Source organism: Corvus moneduloides, chromosome 18 (genome assembly GCF_009650955.1).
Source record: "Corvus moneduloides isolate bCorMon1 chromosome 18, bCorMon1.pri, whole genome shotgun sequence".
NCBI classification, from domain to species: Eukaryota; Metazoa; Chordata; class Aves; order Passeriformes; family Corvidae; genus Corvus; species Corvus moneduloides.
Window position 1 is genome coordinate 7,911,148 of NC_045493.1, and position 26,283 is coordinate 7,937,430.

General features: G+C 42.4%; 1 protein-coding gene across 18 annotated transcripts in view; it reads right to left on the reverse strand.

Moving 5' to 3' along the window:
• Positions 1-26,283, reverse strand: part of FBRSL1 (fibrosin like 1) — a 516,916-nt gene that overhangs the window by 159,747 nt on the left and 330,886 nt on the right. For all 18 annotated transcript variants that reach the window (XM_032128440.1, XM_032128448.1, XM_032128450.1 and 15 more), the window contains one exon: positions 18,995-19,024. In XM_032128440.1, the coding sequence (XP_031984331.1) occupies positions 18,995-19,024 (30 nt within the window). The remainder of the gene's footprint in view (positions 1-18,994; positions 19,025-26,283) is intronic.

A 26,283-nucleotide genomic window follows, 5' to 3' on the forward strand; every position in this document is an offset into this window, starting at 1 on the left:
AGCAAGCTGAAGCCTCCAGCACCTTCTGGGTTTTCCAAAGTTTCCCTCTCTATCTCAGAATTTCCTCTGCCCTCCCCTGCGGCCTCCTTGCCCCAGCCTCTGCAAAAGTATCCAGATGACTGAAACAACAGAGACGCCTTTTATAGCTGCCTGGGTACAGGAGCAGGGATAAAACCATCCCAAATCGCAGTATAATCACTGCAAGAAACTCACTGCAGTTCTTCCATTGTTCCACTTTCATGACTCCTCTTCTCTGTCTTGAAGAAAGTATATCCAGGTTTAGAAACTCTTAGTAATGTATGTGTATCAATGCCAGTAACAGTGAAACACTGCACGCAACTCATACCAGTAACAAAACCTATCAAAGCAATGCTGTACTGGGGAAAAACTAGTTTCTCAGCATTACTGTATGTGCAGCAGGAGTTTTTGCCAATCTCCTCCTACCCCAGACCAACCTAATTAAGCTGCTAGAACTTGCAGTAAAGATAACCATGGCATCCCAAGTGGGGCTTTGTAATAACCTGACTCTGACTCAAGCGTGATAACGCCGAGAGCATCGTGGATTCTGTACTCAGCCAGGCAAGTGCACTTGGATACCCCTATCCTGACCATTTACCTCCTCCAGTGTCTCTGCTTCCTTCTCTCATCCATCTGTGCCTCGGTTATAAGCTCTTGGGGAACTCCTGGGAGGTGCTGGCTTCACAGGAGAGGCTCTGAGCCAGGGTCTGCACCAGCCTCTACAGAGGCTACAATTTCCATCCACTCATCCCACGGCACTTGTGCATGAGCAAGGAAGAGAGTTGCCTGTAAATGCCTCCAAGGGTCAAGCGCAACTTTGCCTTTGATGCTTAATAAAGTTTTGAAATCAAAACCACCATGTAAATGTTGTTCTTATTATCAGGTAGGTGTGCTCTGGTTTTCTTCCAAGGGAGCTCAGCTGCTGGAAGTGGCTGGTGCTACAAACAGGTCCTGGATGTTCAACATTCAACTTTGCAGGGAGAAGACTGACATAAAAGCCTGGCACACAGCAATGAAAGAGGATGCAATCTGATTTGGCAAATTAGCCCCTGGGATGATGCAGTTGCCATATGTACCTAGGTGCCAAATTTCAAATGGAGCAGAGTGACCTGACCCTGACCTTTAGCTCTGAGTGCTAAATTCCCTCTCCAGGGAGCCTCTCTAGCCTGAAGCATGTTTCAAAGCTGTGAAGAGAATAAATGTATTCACCTGGGGGATATTTACGGCAGAACATTTGTTTTCACTTATGCTGAAATCTAAGGAGAGTTTTGGTAGAGCCCCTGCATGTCATTCATTCCATCAACAGGTTTTGCAGCTCTTCTTATGCAGGTGTCTGAGGCCTGTGCAAATCTCTCTGGATGACCACAAGTATCTGATGAAATCTCTGTTCTAGACAATAATTTGCCCAATTTGGGGTTTTTCAAACAGAAGCAAACATTGTCTTCTTTCTCCCTGCTTACCAAAGACACTGCAGGACAAGACAAGGAGGCCACCAACTACAAAAATTCACTACTCTTAATAAATATACTCAAGAAGTTTACATGAAGTATTGTAATTAACTTAACCTACATTTTGAGAAGCTGAGTGTTTTGTTTAGTTTGGGGTTTCTTTTAATCATTGCATTGCAAACTAGTAGTTAACTTGCTAATTAAAAACAATTGCCTAATGGGTCATCAGGCAGCAAGTAAGACAGGTTAGAAGGAAGAATGAATGTTAACTAGACATGACACTCAGAGCTTTCTGAGCATCGGACTAGTGTTATGATACCCAAAATACAGGTATGGCAAAGAAAGGCAAAGGAAGGCAAGCAAAGGTTCAAACACAAGGCAGATTAGTTAAAAATAGTTACACAACTCAAAACAACTTTAGACCTTTACAGATCAGTTCAGTAATGAAATGTCACAAAAGGCATCCTCCATGTGGACGTGCTTTCATTTGGCTTTTGGCTTTATCATTTTAATTGACTTGCATTAATTTTTCTGAGTACCCTGGTATGGACACAAAGATAGAGGTCATCACAAACATGCCTGCTCTTCTGGAAAGCAGTACCAGTTCTAGAAACAAGTGCCTTGCTTTTTGCCAATCCACTCAAATACCGGTTGGTGTGAAAACTTATCCAAACACTCTTTCAGACTCAGGCTGGCATGAAAGAGATTGTGGAAGTATTCAGAGAAAAGCTGAGAGAAGAGCTGACTGCAGCGTTATGGGCCATGCAGTAGCTTTGGGAAAGGCAGCAGTATAGATGAACCAGGCTTCCATCTAGTCAGCTAGCAGAAATACATCTTTATTTTAAGGAACTGAGTCACTTCTGAAATGCACCATTTGTTTAAATTACAGGAAATAAAGGTTTACAATCAGGGACAAGCTTGGCAAACCTTGTTAAGAAAAAACAATGGTTTGTACAATCTGCAGAACCTGATCTCTGGAAGGCTGATACATCCCTAAAAGCAGCAGCAAAAGGTGAGAGAAGGCTTTGCTAAACTTGTGTTGCTATCTAAGTTTCACATAGAGAACATCTGTTTGCACCCTACAACACACACAAGCATTTGATAAACACTTTCTTGCTTCTCACTTTAGGATGGCTCTTTGGCTCACACAAAATGTAACACTACTTTTTATATAGTCTCACTCATTTCGAGTGCTATAAAACCAGGCATGAAAAAATCAAATGCTTAAAGATGCAACGTAAAGCATTTTAAAAAATCTGGGGAAAAAAATTCTTAGGGTTGTCCATGCAATCTTAGTTTAGCTCCCCTTTGTGCACATGCTTTAATTGTGTTTTGTTTTCAAAATCTGGCTCCCACATTTCCTCAGCACAATCCCTTCACAGGCTCTGGTTCCCCAACACCACATCAGGCCCCCACCTCCACCCTGCAGCACCTGTCATTTTCCTCCACACTGCTGCATGCCAACAGGAAAAGCTGTAAGTGTAAGCGGATGTGCTTTTGCCATCTACCATATTCTCTGATCCAGAACTTTGCTGGCAGCAAGGAGAACTAAGTGGAAGATCTCACTCTGCTGAAGTGTTTCAGCTGAAATTCACCCAAATAATTCAGTCTGAAGAAGACTCTCAACAAGGAAATTCACAATGACAAAGTCTGGGCAGATTGTAAGCATGTGAAAGCAGGGCTTCATGGTATAAATTGTAGGATAACCTTGACATCCGGCTTTCCTTCCTGTCCCGTTTACAGGAGGGTGAAAAAGACTTCTGTGTTCTGCAACTTTGAGAAGAATGAAGAGAACATGTCTCCCAAGCTACTCCAAAATAAACAAGGATAATTAGTGTATCCAGGATGACAGCAAAGCTTACCAGTGAGAAGCTCCTAGCAGAGAATGATGTCAGCTGCACATGACAGAGACAAATGCCGTTTCAGGGAAAAAAAATTGTGCAGAGATTGGACAAGATTTTCCATACTCATTTTGCCTTTAGAAAATAACCCTGAACTTTAGACTTATAAGAACACACTGAGAGACAAGCATCTTTTGCCTTGGCAGCTTCAGAAGAATGCTAGGAATAAATCATAGGAACAAACAAAATAATCATAAAACCCCCTTGCTGCATGACACAGACTAGAGCAGAGGATGTACTCAGACAGTGATTCATGAGCAATGCTCCTGAAACTGCTATTGTGTCATTTCCCAACACCTCCCAATTCCTACCAGCAGGCTAAAGCAGCAATTAAAGAAGTGGGAGTGCTCTGCAAGCCTTGCCTGTCTGTAACAGGCCCAGATCCAGCTATTTATTAGGTAATCCAATTACTAGGATGTGACCTTCGTTCATGCATAAGCGTCTAGTCAGACTACAGGACAGCCTATCAACCCGGGTGTTTTCCTTAGGACGCAAGCCTCCGCTCCTCCAATAACAGAGGTTATTACAAAACACAGCTACTGCACAAAACATTGCACCTCCTCTGCACCTCCTCTTCTCTCATCGTTTTCCAGTTGTCTGGAGAGCACCCACATGCCCAACCACAACGGGAACAGGTTGAGACCAGTCTCCTGCACCCACCTCTTGGAACCACGCTTTCTTCCAGCCTCCCCTCGCACCTGGGAGGAGCTTCCCACTAACACCTACACATCTGCCTCATTATCGTCCTCAAAATATTCTTTTATGGCAATGCCATAGACAGAAGTTAGGCCTCCCAGGTCTGACAAAGCCACTCCTCACCATGTTGTCTTATGGGACCTCTTTAGAGCCCATGCACACTGTCTCCTGCTCTTTCCCTGGAAGATGAGCTACCGGTAGGGGGACAGCCTTTTTGTGAACTAAGAATCCTAGTGAGGATATGGCCCTTGGCTGGAGCTCCTGGGGGCTTTCATACAACACACGGGTCATTTCCAGCATCACCAACAGAGCTTTCTTTGGAAATCAATGAGAAAGCTGCAAGACTGACTATCATGACCCAGGAAAGCAACACTGAAGAACTTGGATTCCTGGCCAGTGTGTGAGGCAAGTCCCCGTTTATACTCCATTTGAAACAGGCTTTTTCAAGGGATGCAGGGCTTTTGCCTGGAAGTAAGCCAAGGGAGGACCTTGGGCTGTATCCATTGACCTCTGATGACAGAGATTAGATAACAAGTGAATGGAAGTACTTTCAGCAGTGGTGCTGTGTGCTGGGAGACATAACAAAGAGCATGTATCATGGCAATACTCAGCATATATAATTCCCTGGAGAGACTACCCAGTGAGAAAAAAAGGCTTTGGTATGTCCCTGTTTGTTACACTGATTTTCCTGACTTTCCTGAAGGAGAGAATACTTTCCAGCTCACTCCTGCTCTGAAAAATGCTACAGCCTCTGCAAACTCCAGAAGAAACTTGCGGTTCTTGATGCTCAAGGTTCACTTCAAACCACCCTTTATTTCCTTTGATTCAGTGTTTTTCACACTGTTTTAACATGAAATGCCTGATAAAGTAAGAACCAAAAGTTAAGGCACAGGAGAGGAAGACGCGCAGGTGGAAGGGCAGGTACACCTCTGGCCAAGTGAAAATGATAAATAAACCCAAAACCAGTAAGGGAGTTTCTAAACAGAATGGATCACAGCAACCTGTCCAGAGGTCTGTCAGGAAGGGTTCACAAACAACATCCAAGCCACAGACACAGGTACGGAGTCTAAAGCTCCTCTCCCTGCTCTGTGTCTCCTTCACCCTGTGCAGGCAGAGGCAGCTGCTGTGAGGAACAAGGAACACTTCTTCCCTGTGTGGAGCTTTAGTGAGCCCTGGAAACATCACAGATGCCTTCGTGGAGCAGCTGATCTGGACAGGAATCCCAGTAATCAAATCATGGCGGTGGCTTCAATGTGATTCCCCCACCACTGTATGAAAGGCCACTGGCAAGGATTACCCAGGACAATTTAATTATGTGTGAAAACAGCTGCAAAGCTTTATGGGGTTTTAGGGCTGTTGTTCTTTGGATAGGAGGAGGGAAAGGAGAGGAAATCAGACATGGAGCGAGCTGGCTGGGAATGACCTGTGATGGCAGGGAAACACCCTGTTATACACACGAGCAAAAGATTAAGGACTGATATATACAAAGCCAGTTTTTCTCACAGGGCTTGCTTTTCATGACTTGTCACCTGGAACGGGGTCAGTGTGACCTGCTGCACCCCACATCCCTAGTGCCATAAGAGATGACTGCTCATTTCCTCCACACACCTTCATCCAGAGAAAAGCCTACTTTGCCACTGTTTACCTGTGCACCCATGTTAAAAGACCATGGTGGCCTCAGGGACAGTGAGGTGTGTTCTTGCTGAAACTAGCTGAAATCATACTTAAATGAAACAGGATTTTATTGCTGCCTTTGAACAGGCCAGAGATTCACCCATGAGAATACAGTGTCCAGAGAACAGAAGGTAAAAAGGTCCAAGGAAAAATGACACATTGTCTTTTAGATGACCTTTTCCCTCCCTGATTCCATTAAAAAGTCTCTGTGCCTTGTAAAATATCTGTAGAGGAAAACAAACCACCACAGAAAATACTTCACTGGGTATTATTTTCCTCAGGCATGATGAGAGCTCCTCAATGTAGTCCGTAAGCTGTTTGATTTAAGGACTCCACCAAACATGTCTCACACAAGAATTACAATACATGTGGTATTTGTTTGTTTTTGTTCTTATTTCAATTTTATTTCTGGATTCTACTTTGCTCTGTAAGTTATTTTCTTGCATGACAAGCAATATCCAGTTATTCATGCACTGCCTTTTTTGTTTAAGTTGACATTTTGCCCAAACTTAAGACAACAAGATGCTTCCTAGAGGTTCTCCTAGCTTCAATGAGGTCTCCCATACCATTCTGGCTTTAAAAAACTAGTACATACTAAACCTAATACACATAAAACCAAGGCACACAATTAGTGACATCAGCCACAATTTCCATTCCACATGCATGTATGTTCTCTGTCTATGTACAATGGTGCTTCCAACCTGAAAACAATGCATTCAGGGAAAGAAATATGGGTTTGTGTGATGGGATTTCCAATGGAGCCTCAAGGACTTTGGTATCCCCAGACTATAAAGAAAGTCCAGAGAACAGAATGCTTAACATCTCCAGCCTCCTTTGAATTCCCAGCCTTACTGAACGAAGAATAAAGAAAGCAGGAATCCACTAATTAAAGAGAAATGGGGCTTATTTGTCTTGGTTTCTGAAGTCACAGTTCTCTACTTCTGAAAACACAAGTTTCTCACCAGTTCTTTTCTGCCTTAGGGCTATGACCTAAGCAGCTTAAATGATACACAGATTTTGGTCGAAATCTGCTCCTTATTTACTGGACTTCAAATGTGCAAGCAATTACTGAATGGGTCTCGTTTATTGAATAAAAGTATTTAGGCATTATGTTTACAAAGGCCTAGAAACATTAAAATCTAGTGAAAAACAATTATTTTTACAGAATACATCTGCAAGCAATATGAAGTCATTTTGTTTTTGTAAATTTCTCCGTAATGGACTTATTGTTGATGTGGAAAATGTTCACATTGCAGCAGTGAATAATTTTGAGATGCCAAACTTAATAAAGGAGAAATTATTGCAAATAATATCACAGCCCCCAAAGAAGAAGAAGAGGAAAAAAAAAAAAAAAAGCCAAAATACCAGCGGTTTCCTGACTAGTCAATCCTCCTCAGATTGGCAGAACCTCTTCAGACTAATCAGGAAGAGTTAGACAAATAGTTACTTTATTATGGAGGCTGTCAAATAAATCAGAATCTGGCAAGCAACTGTTTTTGAGCCCTGCAGCCGGCCTGGCTTCTTTTCCTGTAAAGCCAAGGCAGTTACAACAGACCCACGGATGTGAGTGTTTGTCTGCAGAGCAACGTGCAGGCTTCAGGCCTCTAAACAAAACTTCTTCCAAATCTGGGCCAGCATTTTTCTTGGCTTCCTCAGGTTTTGTTGTGGAACACGGCTGAGAGAAGAAATGTTTTCTAACCAATTAATTCAAGTCACTGCTGTTATTTTTAATGGAGAGCTCTGAAGCTCAGCTCACAAAGGGTAATGAGAAAATAATGTTTTAAACAACATCATCAGAGAAATTGGGCCATGGACTTGAACTACATTATCCAGTTCTAGCTGCAGAGTTATTCTGCCCCCCCAATGTTTGCTCTTTACAATGGCACGATGAATGGGAATTTTGCCTAAGCTACAAGCCTGAGACCCAGACACAACTGAAGGTCAGAGAACAGTGAGTTTCAGCACTCAGCCACAAGAAATGGCTCCTGTGCTGCTGCAGCCCTGACTCCAAACATGCTCCCAGCACCCGTGGGCTTCGTGTTTGGGAGCGAGTGAAAACCCAGGTCTGGTTTTAGCAGGGCACTGGGGCACTGGCTCACTCTGCTGTCTCACAGCACTTCAGCAAGTATCGAAACTGATGCAGAGGAGACTTAGGTACATGATTAGCATTGCTCAGTCATTCTGCTGAATAGAGGAAAGAAGAGTAACTGCATCAAGAGATAACAACATCATCTCTTCTACCTCTGTTCAATCCTTTTTGTGTTTATCTGCATTGGACAACATTAACTTGAAAGACAACCACAAGGCAGAGGGCAAGGCAAAAAGGAGACAGGGCAGGGATGGAGAAGAAAGTTTGAAATTATACTCCAGAATGGATCTAATGATCACTGGTGCTTACAGGCCTGTTTGAAATGTTTTCAAGAACTGCTACTGTACCGAACATATCCACCAGCTGAACAGCCAAGAATTGCAGCTGGAAACCGTAAGATTGCCCAGGCAGGAACTGTCCTTCCTCCCACCTCCTTTACATCCATGGCAATGCAAACTGGCAGCACTGACAAATCAGTTCAACACCAATGATCATAGAGACTGGCTAAGAAGGTGGGATATAATAACTCCTGAAACTAATAAGATGGCTTAAAAACATCCTTTTGTTTTTGCACTAGACCACATTAAAAGCAAGTAGCACAGACTTGCACCTGCTTCCAGATGAAAGTGGTAGCTAGTGCAGTGCTATTTTTAATATGAATTAACTTCTAATACACGTCTGCTTTAGTTCTAATTGACTTTACAGTGCTACTAAAAATAACTGGCAGGCATACTTCTCCCTTTCCCTGTGTCTCAATACGGATTCTGTGTCTTACGGATCCTAAAATGCAACACTTGCAGTAAATACAAACAACCACTATCTGCATACCATCCTATATATAACATTTGACAGGTTTTGTGGGGAAGAGCCACAGATTTGTCCTTGAAGACAGCCTATCTCATGGAGAAAACCACCAACAAGAGATTGGCGTCTTACAGCTCAGGGCCAACAGCACAGGCCGAACAGAGGAGATACCACTGATGCCATCAGACAAAAACTGAGAGATGGGAAAAGGACAAGGAACTCATGTTTCACAAAAAAAAGGGACTAAAAATACAAGGATAGGAGGAAGACCTTTTTGGTAGGATGTATGTTTTTTTATGGGGACAAGCTCAATAATCACAGTATAGAAATTCTTACTTCCCTCAACTTCACCTTTTGCAGGGAGGGTGAGGTTATCTACAAATTTAAAGAGGGTGAAAATGGCTGCAGTCACTCAGTAACTGTGTCCATAATATATAGTGACATGTGTAACACTCATTGGTCACTTCAGCCACCTTTGTGTCAATTAATAAAAAGAACACCTTAAAATCTTTGTTGGTTACCAGAGGTTACTCTGCACTTTTACCCTTGCATGACACCTTAATTCAGTTTATATATGAATGGGGTCCCCTTCAATTTTAGGCTAATGTTCTTTTATATTTATAATATTCAGGATAGCTACACATGCTTGATTACCTTTAAAACACTTATCATGATTCCATTTAAAAATAAATGAATCCCATTTAAAAGTGACTTGTCCCCATCTTCTAGTATTTATGGACAAGGACATATGGGGCTGATTTCCCTCATTATTAAGAAGCACGTCTGAGGCTTAAATCATCTAAATTATTCATTGACAGCAATTGGTCTACTCATACAAACTCCTACTTACATAAGGAGTCCCACTGATAGACCAGTCAAGTGGATGAAGATGGCTGAACAGATTTTGGGATGCATGGAGCATCCACGGACTCTGCTGACTTTGATTAGGGTGAGGAGTACCTTTGAAAATGGAGCCCCACCTTCACGAATTAATATTATTTAGCTGAGACTTTCAACGCGGTTGTTCTGAACGACTTTTCCTTCACAGGTCACCATGACTGAGGTCCTGAGTGGTGATCAGCAGCAGCTGAAGGAACAGGAGTGACTGTGCATCAATTACCTCAACAAAACCCCAGCCTGTTACCAGACATTTTTAGAGAACTGTTTTACACAGGACTTCCCTTTTTGGTGTGCCTTCACAGTGATCCTGAGAGTGGCCAGACACAAGGTAGACATCTCTGCCCAACCTGGGCTGTGAAAGCTTTCACAAAGAACAAAGCCAATTTTAAGCAAATAAAATCATCTTCAAGCAGCAGAAAATGCCCATCTCTAGCATCAGTTTTCCTGTTCCTGCAATACTGAAATCGGAGACAGGAGATGGATAAATCAACTGCGTGGTTGAGCTTGGACTGTAACATTCCAAATAACAAAGGCTGTAAGCATTTAAATTCTGCTATAAAGAGACTTTCCAGCCTATCACAGACTACTGTGCTCTCTGACCACCTCAGCACTGGAAGACCTTGAGCTAAACATGTTAGCATGTTTCCAATCAGTGGAGTCAGTGAGAGAACAGGAATCATCCTTCATGGAAAAAAAAAAAGTTATTGTTATTCTTTGCAACGTTTTATTTTTAATTAAAAAGACATGTTTCTTGCTCTCCTCAGAATGAGCCAAAGGAACATTTGCAGTCATTTTCAGGTCACATTATATTGCACACACTGCAGCTGATTTCACAGCTATGTGGGCAAATTACTATTTTTCTGCACAACTAAATCATTATCAAGGTAAAAGCAGACAGTGAGCACCACCAACACCTAGAGGTTACAATATATTTTAGGAAAACATGGTCTAGCTCTTGGAAGAAGACACTTTCACATTTCAGCCATTTCTCTCTTCCCTGCCCAGCCCCAACTCCTAGCCCCAGCATATCCTGGACTTTGTTCCTATATGTGATCCTCATGGTAAAGATTTTGTTTTGTTTCTGTTTCCCCTAAGAAAGGCAAAAAGGTTAGTAAGTCTTTAAACTCGCAGTTCTTAAGGCTGTTAATATTTCACATTGCCAGCAGGGAAAGGAATTAAAACTGCCAGTAGCTATCCAGATAGATTTTAAAACCCCCTTCCCTCCCCCTTCTCTCTGCCTCCCTCAGCTTCAGAGGATATTTTCCCCGCAAATTGGTTTTAAATTAAGGAAGGTGATGAAGGCAATGTGCCGTCTCAGCATTTTCCCAGGTGCACTTAATCTAATTTCATTAAGGAGATCAGGACAGATGATCGCTACAGTCGAAACATTAAGTCTGTCCATTTTTGTATAAAAAAACCATTAAGTCTGTCAAAGTGTCGGCGGGTGGGCTGTTTATTATTGGAGACGAAGGCGCGCTTTGCTTCCCCAATAAACTGTCAGGAGTAGTAAACCACAAATTAAGTCAGCTGCTGCCAAAGATTTAGGCAAAGATCTCCAACTAATTTTGACACAGGTGTGGCAAAGGCCAAGACCAGGCTTAGAAACTGTGGAAACCAAGCCTGTTGTGTGTGTTTGAGATATTTCAATCTGAGCATTGAAGAGTGGAAGACTGGGCATCAGTGGGTATGATCAAGGCCGGCCGATGCTCCTGGCACTCCACGCACAGAGCTGATGGGAGCTGTGCGGCGCCATGTGCCCCAGAGCACAACCTGCAGAGTTCACCTTAAGCAGACAAGAACTCATAAAAGCCTCATTTAAGCCACTGCTCTGTTTTGGATTTATGCACAGCTTTGACTGAAATGTAGAATCACATTCCTCAGACAGTCATACAGGTATCAAACAAAATTAGAGGAAACTCATCAAAATGCAAATGAGACTTTGGAAGACCAAGAGCCATAACAGGAATCAAGCGAAGCTTTCAGATACTACAAAACCAAACATGAGCCGCTTGCTAAGGAGAACATTTTCCTTCTCAAGAAAAACACAGCTGGGTAGAACTCAGCTATTAAAGACCATCAGGAAATGTTAAAAAGTATAAAATATTAACTGGAATTACACAATCTTTACAGTACATACAGAGAAACCAGTAATGACTAATACAGAATCAGAAGTGACATTCTAACTGGCATTTTGTGATGAGGGAAAAGTCTCATGTTTGCAGATAACATGCTTTGAGCATTAAGGATGGGCAGAGCAGAGGAATGTTCATTTTCCCATCCCAGGTGCAGCCAGGGCAGGAACAGAGCTCGCTTGAGTTGTATCCTTCATTCCTGCCCGGGGACGCAGCGCTGCACACTGTGCCCCTCTGTATTACTTAACCTGGCAAACCATTTTGGAATACAGGAATGAGAAACTCTGCCAGCCAAATGAGGGCCTGCAATTGTAGCTATTGGAGCATGCATCCTCCAGAATTCTCATCTCCTTGGCATCTTTATGGTTAATTATATCATTCGATTTAATTAATTGAATTGCCTAACTCAATTGCCAATTCCTATCACCTGCCTACTCTGTTATGTTCTATCTGATCACCTTCCAAGGAGTTACTGCCATTGCACAGGTAGCCCTTTGGAGCTCAGACTATGTTATAATGGTGTTTCTTGATGTGGGCAGACAGCTGTACATGACTGCTCTCTTCCCTGTTTCCTCAGATCTTAAAAGTTTCTTCACAAGGCCCCTGGTAAGGTAAGAAAATGCTCATGGATGGGGAACTGGAAGAGGGAGATGTTAAACAATAGAGAAAGCAGAGAGCCAGGGACACGCTGACTGCCAGCAACAGAACTGGTATTATCCTGTTGTTCCCAAGAGCTCTCCATAAGATCTCTTCAACCCTTTTATGTGAGTTATGATGGATTTTTTTTCAGAAAACTAGAAGGCTCTTCTCATTGTTTGCTCTGAAACCTCTTTTCTACATTTTCAAGAACGAATATGGGCACCACAGACTATGATGACTCAGCTTGTTATATACAGACTAATGTACTTAAAATTTGAGTTTTTGTCTGGAAAAGAGAAAACCACAAAATCTCAGTAGGAAGGAGCACATTGGTGCTGAAGCTTTTTCTTCTGTTTCATTTTTTTAACTGCATTCTTGCTTTATTTAAATATGAAGGTCAAGAAGGGCTATTATTACTAATAATATTTACTGCAGTTGTAGTAGAGAAGCACAACTTGGAAGGCTCCTCTCTCTCTGGAAGGACTTGCAGGGCTTAACTCAACTGCCCCAAGTCTCAGTGGGAACTTTTATGTCTGCTCCACGCACATGGTGGGTGGAACGATGGAAGCCCAGGGCATGCCAAGTCTCTCCCCCATCTGGCATTTCCCAAAGAGCAACTGAGTGAACTGGGTATGCAGAGGGCTTAGAGGATGCTATTTTTCTGGTAAATCTATTCATGGAGAACGATGAAATAAAACAAATTCACTGAGTGGTGAATTTTTGTCTTCCTGTACTGGCAACAACATTGCATTTGCCTGTTTATAGCACCCAAATCTTTCAAGGGCTACAGGGTTATTTTAAATTCAATATTTTGATATTGTTTAAAAAGCAGATCTGTTTCTAATAACAACATGCAGATTGTCTGTAAAACAGAGGCTTTCTTCCATTAGGAGAACTAACAGTCTTTACAGTTATTACTATATGGGAGTCAGCTTTCTCACTAGTTTTCACTCTGTATCACTGGATTTTCAGTCTGTAAGAATTAAACCTCAGCAGAAGCACAGATTCTGTGCATGCACATGCATATATGCAATACTACTGCGTGATGCTAAGCCTGCAGCAGAGCCCAACCACACACATCCACAAGGGCATTCAGCACTACTGTCCATAAGCCAGTGCATCCTATGGTAAAAACCACTTCAGTTCTGTCTGAGAAGCCAGCTGGGAAGTAACTGGCAAATGGAGATTTCTCATTAATAGCCACAGCTGAAAACTGTCATAGACTGAAGTGTAATGCTAACAGAAGTGCAAATACTGCCATGTGAAAGCCCTCAGTTCAATATTGGTTTTGATCTTTCCCTTCTGCTGCAACCAGTATGAATCTCAATTTCTGGAAAAGTACCAAGTTTAATTTCTTAGAGGAAAGGACAACTGAATGATGGACAAAACCAGTTTGGGACCTTGGTCTGGGCAGGCTTCAAAACCAGCAAATAACAGATTATCTGAAGTGGGAACTAAACTTCCAGCCCCACAAAAACAACAGACTTATCAGATGGAACCCACTTTTTCCATTGCCATACACAAACATACAGAATGACCATTCCTGCTAGAGCAACTCCTAGATCTCTCTTCATTATTACATCCCTTTCTCCTGCTGCCTGAACTTGATTTTTCCTGTGGGCTTGTGGATACCCTTTCAAGGTCAACACAGCTGAAACAACAGTGATAATTTCATCCCCCAGATCACCCATGCAGTTTATTCTTGTCATTGCTTCTACTCTTATCACCTCCGTCTCTCACTCAAGTCCACAGTTTTCAGCACTCTCTTTGACTCCCAACACTCCTGACATCAAAATATTCAACCTATGTTTTAAGTCCTGTATATCCTTTTTCTCTATAACATAATGAGCATCTTCTGTTTATCCACACAACTAAATTCTTGGTCAAGCTACCTCACCCTTCATTTACCATTCTATCTTTCCTTTGGAGACAGCAGATGTAACTGTGTCCTTGTGCCAGGGAAAAGTTGCTGCAAGATCATTTTCCTAGTCTGTGGCTTTGCTTCCTACACAGCTTCTCACTTCCTGAATGGCAAACTATCACTGCGTGTTTTGACTCTTTCACAGCTTACCTCTTCTTCCCAACACTGACATTCAGCATTGCTGTAAACTTTCATCTCTCACTGGTCTGATTTGATCACTCCCTCGTTAAACTTTCAAATAAGCACCTCCTCACTACTTACCACCGTGCCTTTGCTACAGAGAATAATTTCCCATTCACGGCCATAAAACTACCTGACTTTCCCTCTCAAATGCCTCTAAAACCCTAATACCTACAAATACCCCCTTTAGATTAATGCCCATGAAACCAAAGCTGGACAACAACGAGGCTGCTGGCATACTGAAACAGTGCTGCTGTTGACAGTGTCCCCCCATTTACCTGGCTCCCTTCTCCCTCATCTCATCCTTAAGCCATGGGCTGTTCTGTGTTTTTACAGCACGTAGCAGGATGGGAACCCAGCCTCAGGTGGAGGGATCACAGCACCACTGTGCTGCCCTCCTCTCATCTATCACAGGCTAAACTGCACCTGCTCCTCTTGTTCTTGACTTCCAGGCACCTACTGGGACTCTGGAAAACTACATCATGGCAAGGCTGATTCACACTGCCACAAGCACCACCTAAGGAACTCACTGGGCTGCTGCAGAAAGTTATGAGAAAAAAATGACTTCAAAACTTTTTTGTCTCCACCTTGGATTTAACTTTACCTGTCTCAGAGGTTGCTTGCTATAGCTAAAACACAAACTACAGAACAAATATACAGTAAATACTGACTGAACTTAGAAATACAATTCCATTTTTTCCACATCTTACTTAGCACCACATTAAATGAAGAATGCTTGATATCTAACCCCTGATTTGGAAAGCTGACTTACGTGGCGGGGCCATGTAATTAAGCCGACAACCCACAATTGCCCACAGACCAGACAGAAGTCCAAGACTGAAGAACATGAACACTGAATTACTTTTAAAGAAAGAAACAGGCGCTTTTTTAATGCAATCTTGAACACTGTTATTAAAAAAATGAGAGCAACATTTTGGAGTAATGAGCAGAGATTACTCATTCCCTTGTTTTACACAAGTTGACTTTTGGCTTTCTGCAGAACACCATTTAACAGAGCACATTACCAAGCTGCTAGCCACTTTTCACAGTGATGCTAAAGCAGGTAAGAGACAATAAGTGGAACTGTTGATGGTTTATATTACTCTATTATGTTAATGTTCACTAAAGTATGCCATAAGCTCTCTCATTACATGTGTATAAACCAATTCTCTGTGGTGTTATTCCTGTGCTAAATGCTATAACTACATAAATCTTGAATTAATGGAGACTTTATAGTTCCTGAAAATGAAGGGTAATTGCTATCTGTTAATGCTGTTGTTGCTATTAAAGGAAGTATATATTTTCAGTAACAATGTTTATGGACCGTGAGCTTCACATCTCAGCTACTGCATAGAGCAGAGACAGTGTAATACAAGTATCAGACTGACTCCCTTTCTCTCCCTCCTCCCTCTCAAAAAGCACCGTATCATTTCTACAGCTTTGGCAAGCAACACTGCAATCCTCCTAACAGCTGCAGAGTCCAAACCAATGTCCTTCATTGAACATACAGTAAAGGAAGCAGGATTTGCATTGCCATCTCTGGGAATGCGTGATTTGCTAAGTTTCTCGCTTGGTTAAATGGCTGGACAGCTCACTTTATTAGTTTGGGTATCTCAAACGGTTCTGTGAGAAGCGCGTGGTGACAGAATGATAGGTGTGAGAAAGCATCATCCCACTTACTTCCTCTGAGATTTCAGCAGTGCTACAGAAGTGAAAGGCTATACTTGGCCAGAGACAGTTCTCAGAAAGTAGATGGGATTGACAAGTCCCCAGCCTTGAGTTCCTCTTTCCCGACTATTAAAAACAGCAGTGCAATGTTTGGAAACACTCTCACAGTGTGCTGTGAAACTGTACCTTGCACTAAAGTAATGGCTCCTCTTTCTGATACACTGTACATGTGACTGACTATGCTCAATTGCTTTTCTCCCCTGGAGCCCTGCACTGCACTGCACAAGGAAAAAACCCAAACCATCAGGAGGACAGGAGGGTGTTTATATTTTATAATGCAGCAAGGGTAAAACCTTAATTTTACTCGAACGTCTGTGTTTGAAAACATTAAGAGCTCAATAGCCCATATACCTAAGAACTAAATAAATAGTGGATAATTACTAGCATGGTACAGAGAGAGAAGTAGGAGGTGGAAAATTTCAGTTTTGCTTCTAGCTCTGTCGCTGACTCAGTTTGTGCTTGTACATGAACTTTTTTTGTCTGCTTTCCTCGTGACTTTTACGCAGACAAGACTGATCCACTGTTTGTGACTAACAAAAAATATTATGCAAATCAGAAGTACATTAGTAATTCCTGCCCTGCCCTTCCTTAGTGCCAGCGTGTGTAGGTGTACCTCGAAAACGCTGGTTCTTGCTGACCAGGCAGCAGGGCAGCATTGCTCTGTAGCAGTGGGGAATGAAGCCGACCCGCCACGTAATTCAGGAAGGCAGATGCTGGGCTAGGCAGTATGCTGAATACTCCATCTGGCTGCAATAGCCTGGGAGCACTAGCAGGAGATACATTTTGCCATCACATGGAAGGGGGAAAATGAGTGTAGTCCCTCAGGACAGACACACCAAAATTTTTATAGCTCTTTGTTGCATCAGTCAAGTTAAGTTTTAGACAAACACTGAATGAATTTCCAGGGGAGTGTAGTATGTCAGGTATCAACAGAGCAAGCCAGGCTGCCTGTGGTCCCCAGCTGGAAGGCAATGTTGCACTTACATTATCCCCATGGAAGGTTTGAAGCATCTTCACTTCAACCCTGGTGAGTTTACATGCATGTGCCCACATCTCTGCTGACAAGAAAAGCAACCCCACGTAATTCCAGAGGCCTATTTAATAGAACTGTGTCATGTTTCATGTCTCTGCAGATCAGGCAAGAGATAGAAAGATGATGATCTTGTGCTGCTCTCCTTATGAAGAAAAGCAATGTTATTATTAAGCTAGAGTCACCTTAAGGAGAAGGTAGCTGGGAAATAGGTGAGCCTGGAAGGTCAAATTACAGTTACAGAAATGTAAAGAAATGTCATATTAATGGTAAGGAACACTGTAATAGCCTTTCATTTGCTGTAAAGGACAGCAAGTTACCAGCCAAACACAATGCAGCTTCCTCTGAAGGTAACCTCAGATCCCACATTCTGAAAGCTAATCAATGTTGTTCAGATTTCAATTTCTTCTCTACAAGGTGAAGTCAAACCTAATCTAACAAACGTCAGTCTCAGATGTAATGCCGCTAGCTGGGTCTACCAGTGTAATTTAGATAATCATTAATAGCATAGCTGTATAATAAAACTACATGTCACTTACAACTTCATCTGAGGTTTGACTGGCAGATCTTTAAACAGTTTTCTAAGTGATTGCTTTTACTTCCTTTGATTGGGCAGTCTAAGAAATGTTTTAACCCCATGGTATCTAAGCTTTTAGGAAATAATATTTTACCCTTGCCACCCCTGCTGTCAGCTCTGCTGCTGTGTAACCTTGTAAGAAACAGAACTTGGGGAGAGGGGTGGTTTCAGGGAGTGACTTTACACATATATACACATACAAAATTAAAGTAATATAAAATATGTACAGTTTCTTTCATTCAACACACATGATTTAAATGTTTCTCTTCAATCAAGCCTTCATCTCAAAACACAGCTTTTGCCATACTCCAAGGATATTTAGTATCTGATGGCATTTTAAAAGAAGAAGTTGAAGAAACCCTAATGTTTCTAAAGCTCTAACAATACTAACAAAAATAAAAAGGCTTAACCAGGAGAAGTTGTTAGTCTCTTGAACTCATGGTAACCTCTGATGCATGGCTGCAGCCGGGTGTGCTGCTGAGGACACAGGGCTATCTGAAGTCAGCCTTTACTTCTGTAATGCTGATCCAGGAGAAAACTCTGTGCCACAGCTTCTCATGAATGAATGCAAGAGACTGGACAGCCAAAATACAATAAAGGTTTGATGAAGATCTGACCTGAGACTGCCAGGTTTATCTGCCAGAAGCTGGCAAGGAATACACAAGTCTTTTGTGTATTTGATGCTTAAAATCATGGTGCCACAGGTGCTACACAGTGGGACTTGTCTGTTTTCCTTGCAGAGGTGAACAAGAAATCCCCATACACAAACACAACTACAACCTTTCAATGACCAACCCCTGTATTCAAAAGAAGGTCAGAAAAATCATTGCTCTGTGATAAATATGCATGCAACACAACAAAACACTCCTTGACAGTTACCACACTGCCTTGGAGGGCAGGTCCCATCTTCTAAACTGATTACAAAATTGACATCTTCAAAGGTTGCTATATATAAAATACAGGCTCCTGACAAGTTATCAGAGAAAACTTCCTCTGATACAGCACTAACACTCTAACTCAGGTCTCACCAAATGCTCACATAATAATCAAGAAAGACTATTATGTTAACGGGACTTTCTTTCCTGTAAACAGAAGCTAGTGAAGATCACAGAGTAGCTAATCTGATGCTTTTGCATTCAACTGTAGATATTTTTAAATTTGACATGAAGACTGGAGGAAAATGTTATTTTCAAATTCATTCTTTTTTTGACTATCAGGGAATTTCCAAGCATATGAAATAAGAAAATTCAGTCTTACCTTATCGTCAATATCGCTCTCGCTGTCACACTGTGGATTAGAGAGAGAAAAAAAGACTTTGAGAAACACCTTTATATATAGGGATCTTTTGCATCATCCTCTTAAATCTTTAGGATAGCTGTTTATGATGTTCACAGTTCAATGAAACACACTTCGGATGTTTGCAGTAATGCCTTTTACATTGCTAGCATAAACCAGACAAAGCCAGATTCTCTCTTACACAAATTTATGGTGTACTCTTACTTGGATGGGAAAAAGGAAACTTTAAACAAAAAAGACAATCAGCGATGCATTATAACAACCACTGTAACATGAGTGCCACAACAAAAAGCATGCCTTTTTATCATCCTAAATTGGGGAATATATAGTAACAGTTTTGCATTGCTTCACCTTGATAAGCACTTTGTCATCTAACAAGGAAACTGTGAAACTGGCAATCAATTTCTAATTTAATGAGTGGTACCAAGAATAGTAATTAAAATACATCATAAATTCTGGTACATTTTTTAGTTTGAATGAGATCACGATCCCAGGAGGAAGTGTTTACTTAAAGAGTTTTGGAGTGCAATCTCTTTCAGGCTCTGAAAATGAAATGCTCTATTTTCACAGCACAAATGATGGAAAGATAACTTGAGCACTGAACATTTCAGGACATGCACATCTTGCTGGCTGGAGCTCACAAAGATTTACAGTTGGGAACAGAAGTAAATCTCTTGGTGTCTGTTATGCTGACAGAAGTGGTCAGTGTGTTTTGTAGCCTTGGTGCCCAATGGGAATTTTCTCCTTCAGCCAACTGCTGATGGGGATGGCCCGGTGGGTTTCTGTAACTGGCAGCACCTTATGGAATTCACAGAGGGGACTCTGCAAGCCAGCAGTGACAAGCCCCAGATATGGAAATGGGCCATGAGAATGCAAATGCTTCAGTGTCATGAATGTAAAAGGAGGAATAGATCTGTTTGGTCATTTTGTCCAGATTTCCTCCTGGAGCGGGGGAGGCAGATCTTTCCTGTCACATCCTTTATCCTTAAGTCACACAACAGAAATTTCAGCTGTTACATTCTTAGTTTTCTGCTGATTTATGAGAGAATATTTAATCTCTTCTTCTTCTATTTGGCACATGAAATGATTGACCCCAAACATTGAGCAACCTTTTATTTTTAAATTCTCTGGAACACACTGAGCACACGAAGAGCCTCAATAATATTGGAGGAATCTCCCACAGTGATTCTGCAGTGAAGAGTGCTCAGCTTCACAACTGACACCTTATTCCCATTTTACTGCAGTGAAAATGCTTGGTTTAAGGAATCTGTTTTTCTATAGTCTTGACTACGCAGAACTCTTTTTCTTTCAAAATGAAACTATTTTACACCACCCCACATGATCCACAGCATGTTTGTCACAGAGAAATCCAACTGTTTAGTAGGATGTGCACAGATCTAACTGTATTAGATCATTCTGTAAAAGAAAGAACCTGAAGAAAAATGGAAGAAGTGACAGGACACTGCTTTGCAGGGGCCAGGAGCTGTGGGTGGGCAAGTTCTATGGGAATAACCAGTGTTAATACCAGCAAACTGCACAAAGTCCCAGCCAATTACTTTGTAGTAGGCAAGACATCAAATAGCCATGTCTTTAGTAAATACCTTGCCATAAGCTATTTGTGCCTTTTTTGTGACTTTTATTCTGTCACTGACCTCTGTGAAAATTGTTATATGAAATACAGTTTTTGGTTTTTTTCACAAACCAAAAGTAAAATCAGTCCTGATAAATCATCATGAGCAGCCATCTGCTGACTTCCCCAAACCCATGTCATGCAACCACAAACAATTAGAAGTCTCTGTTCTGGGCCTGGAATGGGACTAATTGTCCATCACACTGAGATACGCTGGAACAGGTTTGCTGGGCAAAGGTTGCCCCAGTACCTGCTGCATTTGTGCTTGCTCAAGACAGCGATAATTCACACTGACAGAGCAACACATTCATCAAAACCGAGGTGGGGGGTGGGGGAAGATGCAGTCACAGCAGTCCACTTCTTATTATTTACATGCTCCTGAGAAACACTGGCTGAGTAGAGGGAAGCCTTTCACCTCCACCCAGGGGGGGCTCAAATCAAGCCCTAATGCTACAGCGACTGTGCATTCCCCCAAATTACCAGCATAATGGAGTGGGTCACAAAGACCTTGTTATTTTACCCTTTAAAGCTGGTCTATGCAAAAGTATCCTAAGTTACCATTTTAATCTTGGTGCTCATTCAATGTGAACACACGCATTTTAGAGGCAGAATATTTTGACGACGTGATTCGTGGTTCAGACTAAAGTACGTTACAATAGAATTACACCTATCACAAGAATGGCATAAAAATAAGTTAGCACACACAGACATGGGTTTCTTCGAATTGTATACTTAGGCAATATCAATACGAATTTTAATTCTAACAGGGGCTTAAAGAATTATACGCTGCAGTAATAAAATAACCAAATAAATTAAACTGCAAAATCCGTTGACTAGAAAGCATTCAGAATTATCATTAAAACTCAGATGCTTTTGCCTATGAGCCCTGGTTTAATAAAACCTCAGTACTGTAAACATTACCAAATTCAGCTTAAAAATATTTGCGATGTAAACAATTTTTTAGACTTTAGTAAGCATTATTATTCAAATACAAGGCAGTATTTTAGTCTTCTCTGGTTTTGTAACAAAACTTGTCTTCCTATTTCGTACTGCACTATGATATTAAAAAAAAAAGAGGAGAGGGTTTTTCTTGTTGAAAACAGATTTGACCTCCAAAATTTGTATACCTATAATGAGTATAAAACCCTATTACAGATGGTTTACATTACTAAAAGGTGCAGAATTACTTTATTTAGATGCCTAATTTTGCTTTGTACCAATATGCAACTTTGTCTCATGTAGATAAGTGAAAGTTGCAAAAAGCCGGTGAACCATCAAATCCACATGCCAAATTTTATAAACAGACATATGAATGAAGCAAACATCTGCTTTCTGAGGATACTTTTTTCCCCATTCAGGATCTGGAAAGACTTCATAATTAATTGCTTTTAAAATGGAAAAGACAGCAAAGAATTTTGTTTCATTTTAGCTTACATCTTCCTTACTTTAATCATGATTGCATCAGTCTTGCAACTGCAGAAGCCAGCAGGGCTGTGGATGCAGATCCACACGTGAACGTGGCTCAGTGTGGACACAGAGCCTTCTGTGAAGCTGTGACTGCAAGATGAGTGGTTTAAAAACTGTATTTGTGGCAGTGAGTTGCCTAATTTCTTGTTTGCCTTGTGAAAGCAAGTCCTCTGCCCCCTCTGCAGCCGTGTAGGATCACTCATGCACACAAACTGTCCTTTGTATTGATTCCTACCTGGCTTTAAACCACCAAAATACCATATCTTAATCCATGTGAGAATGTCCCAAACTGGCCTACGGGATGAGATTTTGTGGGGGAAGAATTAACACACTGATATTTATAAAACTTGGACTTCGGCTTAACATACAAGAAGATAGGAATCTTGAGACTCATGGCTACCAACCTAGGCTAACCTCCCACTGACTCCTGAAGAAAATACAACCAGCTTTGGTGGAAAAGGCCCCAGGCTTCAGAATTCCCACACGTTTTCTTAGTTTTATGTAAAAGGAACAGGCTCCCACACTCACATCGAGAAACAGGAACCCAGAGGCTACTGAACGAGCAACAGCACAGAAAAACCAACGACAGCAAAACCAAACGGGCCCAGACAGAGCTGCGAAAAGCAGAAGCACTGCTGACCCCTCTCCCTTCCCTTCGCCAGGGGTGTGCGTGTTGGAAATCCCTGGTTTCAAAGGGCTCGTTCAGCTTCTGTGGGAACTGCCCTCAGCCTCCACACGCCCGCTCTGCCCCAGCCTCCTCCTCACCTCTGCCCCAGCAGATCCCCGGCTCAGCACAGGGCCTGAGGCGGGGACGCTGCATTGCTGGGATGTTGAAATGAATAATAGAGTCGTAGGAGAAACTCCAGTTTGGCCACAGAGGATTTTCTGAGTCCTAAAAGCCAACTTATCCTGTGTGAGGAGGAGGCGGCCATGGTGTGCCTTGTGAAGGCTGAGGCCACTACCCGGCTGGGCCCACCTCCCACGCTGCTGTTGTTGAGGGACAAAAGCCCTTGTCAAAACAAAAAAAGTTAAAGAAAATGTGGAGAATGGCAACTGTTGAAAGCAACGGGGGCTCATTGAAAGACAAAAGCTTCAATTACCTGGATTTTTCTAAAGGCCTGTTAACACTCCTGGTCTATAAGCAGGACTGTAAACAGCCATTGTGCTGGGTTCATAAAGGCTCCTAAAGGGATTATTCACTGGGTTGTGCCAATTGCCTCTCAATTCCACCAAGAATGTTTGCAAAGCCGACCCCTAATTGTGCAGCTTTTTGGAAACAATTTCTTGCAGTGACAGATTCCAGTCGGAAGGAAGCCTCCTGTGATGTGAGGTTCAGCAGGAACAACACATGACTCCGGAATCGCAGACAGAGCATCCATGTGTGTAGACTGGGCCTTGTGGCGTCTCATTTTTTTTGATGGCTGGGGTGAAATCTCGCTTTTCAAGACCCTTGTCCATCATGGCTTTCCCACCAGGGAAGGAGCTGTGATGCGTTCCATCACCTGCTTCCACAAACCACCTCAAGAGGGGACAAAGATGGACTTACGGCTACTGTAAAACAGGCAACAGCATATTTGGCAAAGGATCTTCTCTTACCGTTTACTGGCACTGAGCTCCTTACAACCTACATTAAAACTGCACTGTGATTCTCGTTGTTTTCTGGTGAGTTTGGGAATCATGAGAACATGCTTTGACTCTTTTCTTACCCACAGTGCTTTAACTACTACATTGTCCAGCTTTTCTTCACATAATAAAAGCATTACGTTGATTAACATGACATCAGATAGTCATGTAAACTGTCTCATGCCAGGAATAAGAGCTTCAAGAAATGAAAACAAAACCAAGTCTCATAAGACTGCAACAAGACTGGCAATACCTGGATGTTATGTCATGTTGGGTGCAGAGAAATACGGTTATTTCAAAGGGAGCCACTTCCTCCAAGCTTTTGAGAAGTCACCTCAGCTTATCCACACAAACATGGTTATCTCTTACTTCACCCAAATGCAGTGGTTTATGATTTAGGTTGTGCCTACACAGCCCCAAGGCTGTGGGCCCTGTTGTGCCAGACACTGTACAGCACAGGAGTTACAGGTTCCTGCCCAGACAGCTGAGAGAAAGGCTTGTTTTTTCCTCTCCACATAAACACACATAGCTATAGATATTATTTATATTATGATTAAGCAGAGGGTGATAGACATCTAAGCTAGCCATGTGAAGAAACAGACCCCAGCCCGGAGGGACATGTAATCAAACCAGTCTACCTGCAACTAGAACTGTCTGGGGAAGCGCAAGGCTGAGAGAAGAGGAGGCAGAAATATTGAATATACTCTCTATAATTTTACCATGAAAGCTGGCAGGTTAGAATACATATGTAGAAAGTTGCACAGAATATATGAACAGTGTAGATACCTATAGAGCCTGCACACCCACTCCACAGCCATTTTACCACTATCTTATTATTTCCAACCATATTTAGTTACGGAATTTTCTTTTAGTAGCAAGGCTTGGGGAAGTACTAGGATTAAATCACAGGTTGTTAATGTTTCTTTTAAAGGAAGGAGTAAAATCAAGCCTATTTTTAAGAGCCCTCCCCTCTCCATGCCCTCTGAGCTAACTTCCCAGGAGCAGTGGCAGCGTGTACGGATGCGCGCTTGTGTGTGCAGGGGAGGGTGTTGTTTCCTATTAAGTCTGGCATCAGATTCATGTCTGCAGGGGCTTGCTTAAGATGATAGGAAGAGAGAGTTTTATCATGAGCCAGACTGACAGAAAAGCTTGCTAATGGGACTTGAGGCATACACAGGAAAGAAAGTGCCAAAACATTAAGCTACCGCCAAGTGTCAGAGGGCCACTGATTTATTGCAGCAATTTTGCCACTGTGTCCTTTATAAGGTCCCACAAGTCCTTCCTCCTGGCAAGACGCTGTGAGCTGCTGCAGCTCGGGGAGAAGTTTAGATCCAGAGCACAGAAAGTGTCCAAGCGAAAGGCGGGGGCCGGGGGGAGGACGGAAATCGAATGTTGACTTGAACTTGCCCCAGGCAGCAGAGTCCTCTTAGCTCCACTGCCTCCCTGACAGCTTGATGAAATGAGTCAGGGCCTCCCCATGGCTAGACCAGCTCAGGCTTCCAAGTGCCGGGGTAGAGCTGTAAGAAACAGATTGAGCCTCAGGGCAGCAATTTTTTTTTTTTCCTTTCTCTCCTCAGCATTTCGCTGGGGGAAGGGGGAGGTTATGAGCACTACAGATGTATAGGCTGAGCCTTTGTCTGTGGAGGGGGAGGGCGAGGGGGAGAGAGAAGAACAGCAAGAGAGTATTAGCTATGGCAGCCGAGAATAGCCCAGAGCACTATAACTAATTTTGAGGGGCAGTGATGCATTGTACAGGCTATGTGCTGTTTGGTCTGAGGGGGCCCCTGTTGTGAAGCAGCAATCAAGAGGACATTTTGTTAAGTGACCAACAGCTGTCATCTGCAAGCCCAGAGTGGGGAAGGAGGGAGCAAGGGGAAGGGAAAAGGGGAAAAAAAAAGGAGAAAAAAAAAAAGAGCATTTGTCCCTTGGAGGCAGAGCACATTAATCCACCAATCTGCCACAGCTTTAACTCTAAACGTGCTCGGTGCCTCCAAAGACTCGAGCTCCACTCCATCAGCCACCTGGAGAGATGGGCACCTCTCGCCCTGCTCCAGCCTGCCGGATGCAGGGAGCTTCTCTACCTCTGCGGGCTGAGAAACTGACGCTAAAAATACTGTTTAAGTCTCTTTTCATTCCATAAAATTGAGTTGATCTGCTGCAGCTTAGGGTCAATCCCTCAAGGACTGTTTTTCCCCCCTTCCCTTTTCCTTAGCACTCATAAATTAATCAGGAAGACCCTGACTAAGTCATTTCATGCTGTACAACATAAAAGAAAGTCCCCTGATGATCCATGCAAGGGTCTATTAAAAGCGGGAGGAGGGAGGGAGGAAGGGTTGGGGAAGAGGGAAAAAAGGGAAGGGGGGGGAAGGAAAAAATCTCAACCTTTTTGATATTTTAGGATAAAAGCTGGAGGACTTTGTTACGAATTCTAGCCAACATCAAAACACCTTAAATAATTCAAAGAACATGTTAAAGGGAAGAAACTGAATGTTGCTCTGATGTTCAGTTGATGCAACGCAGAATATTACCC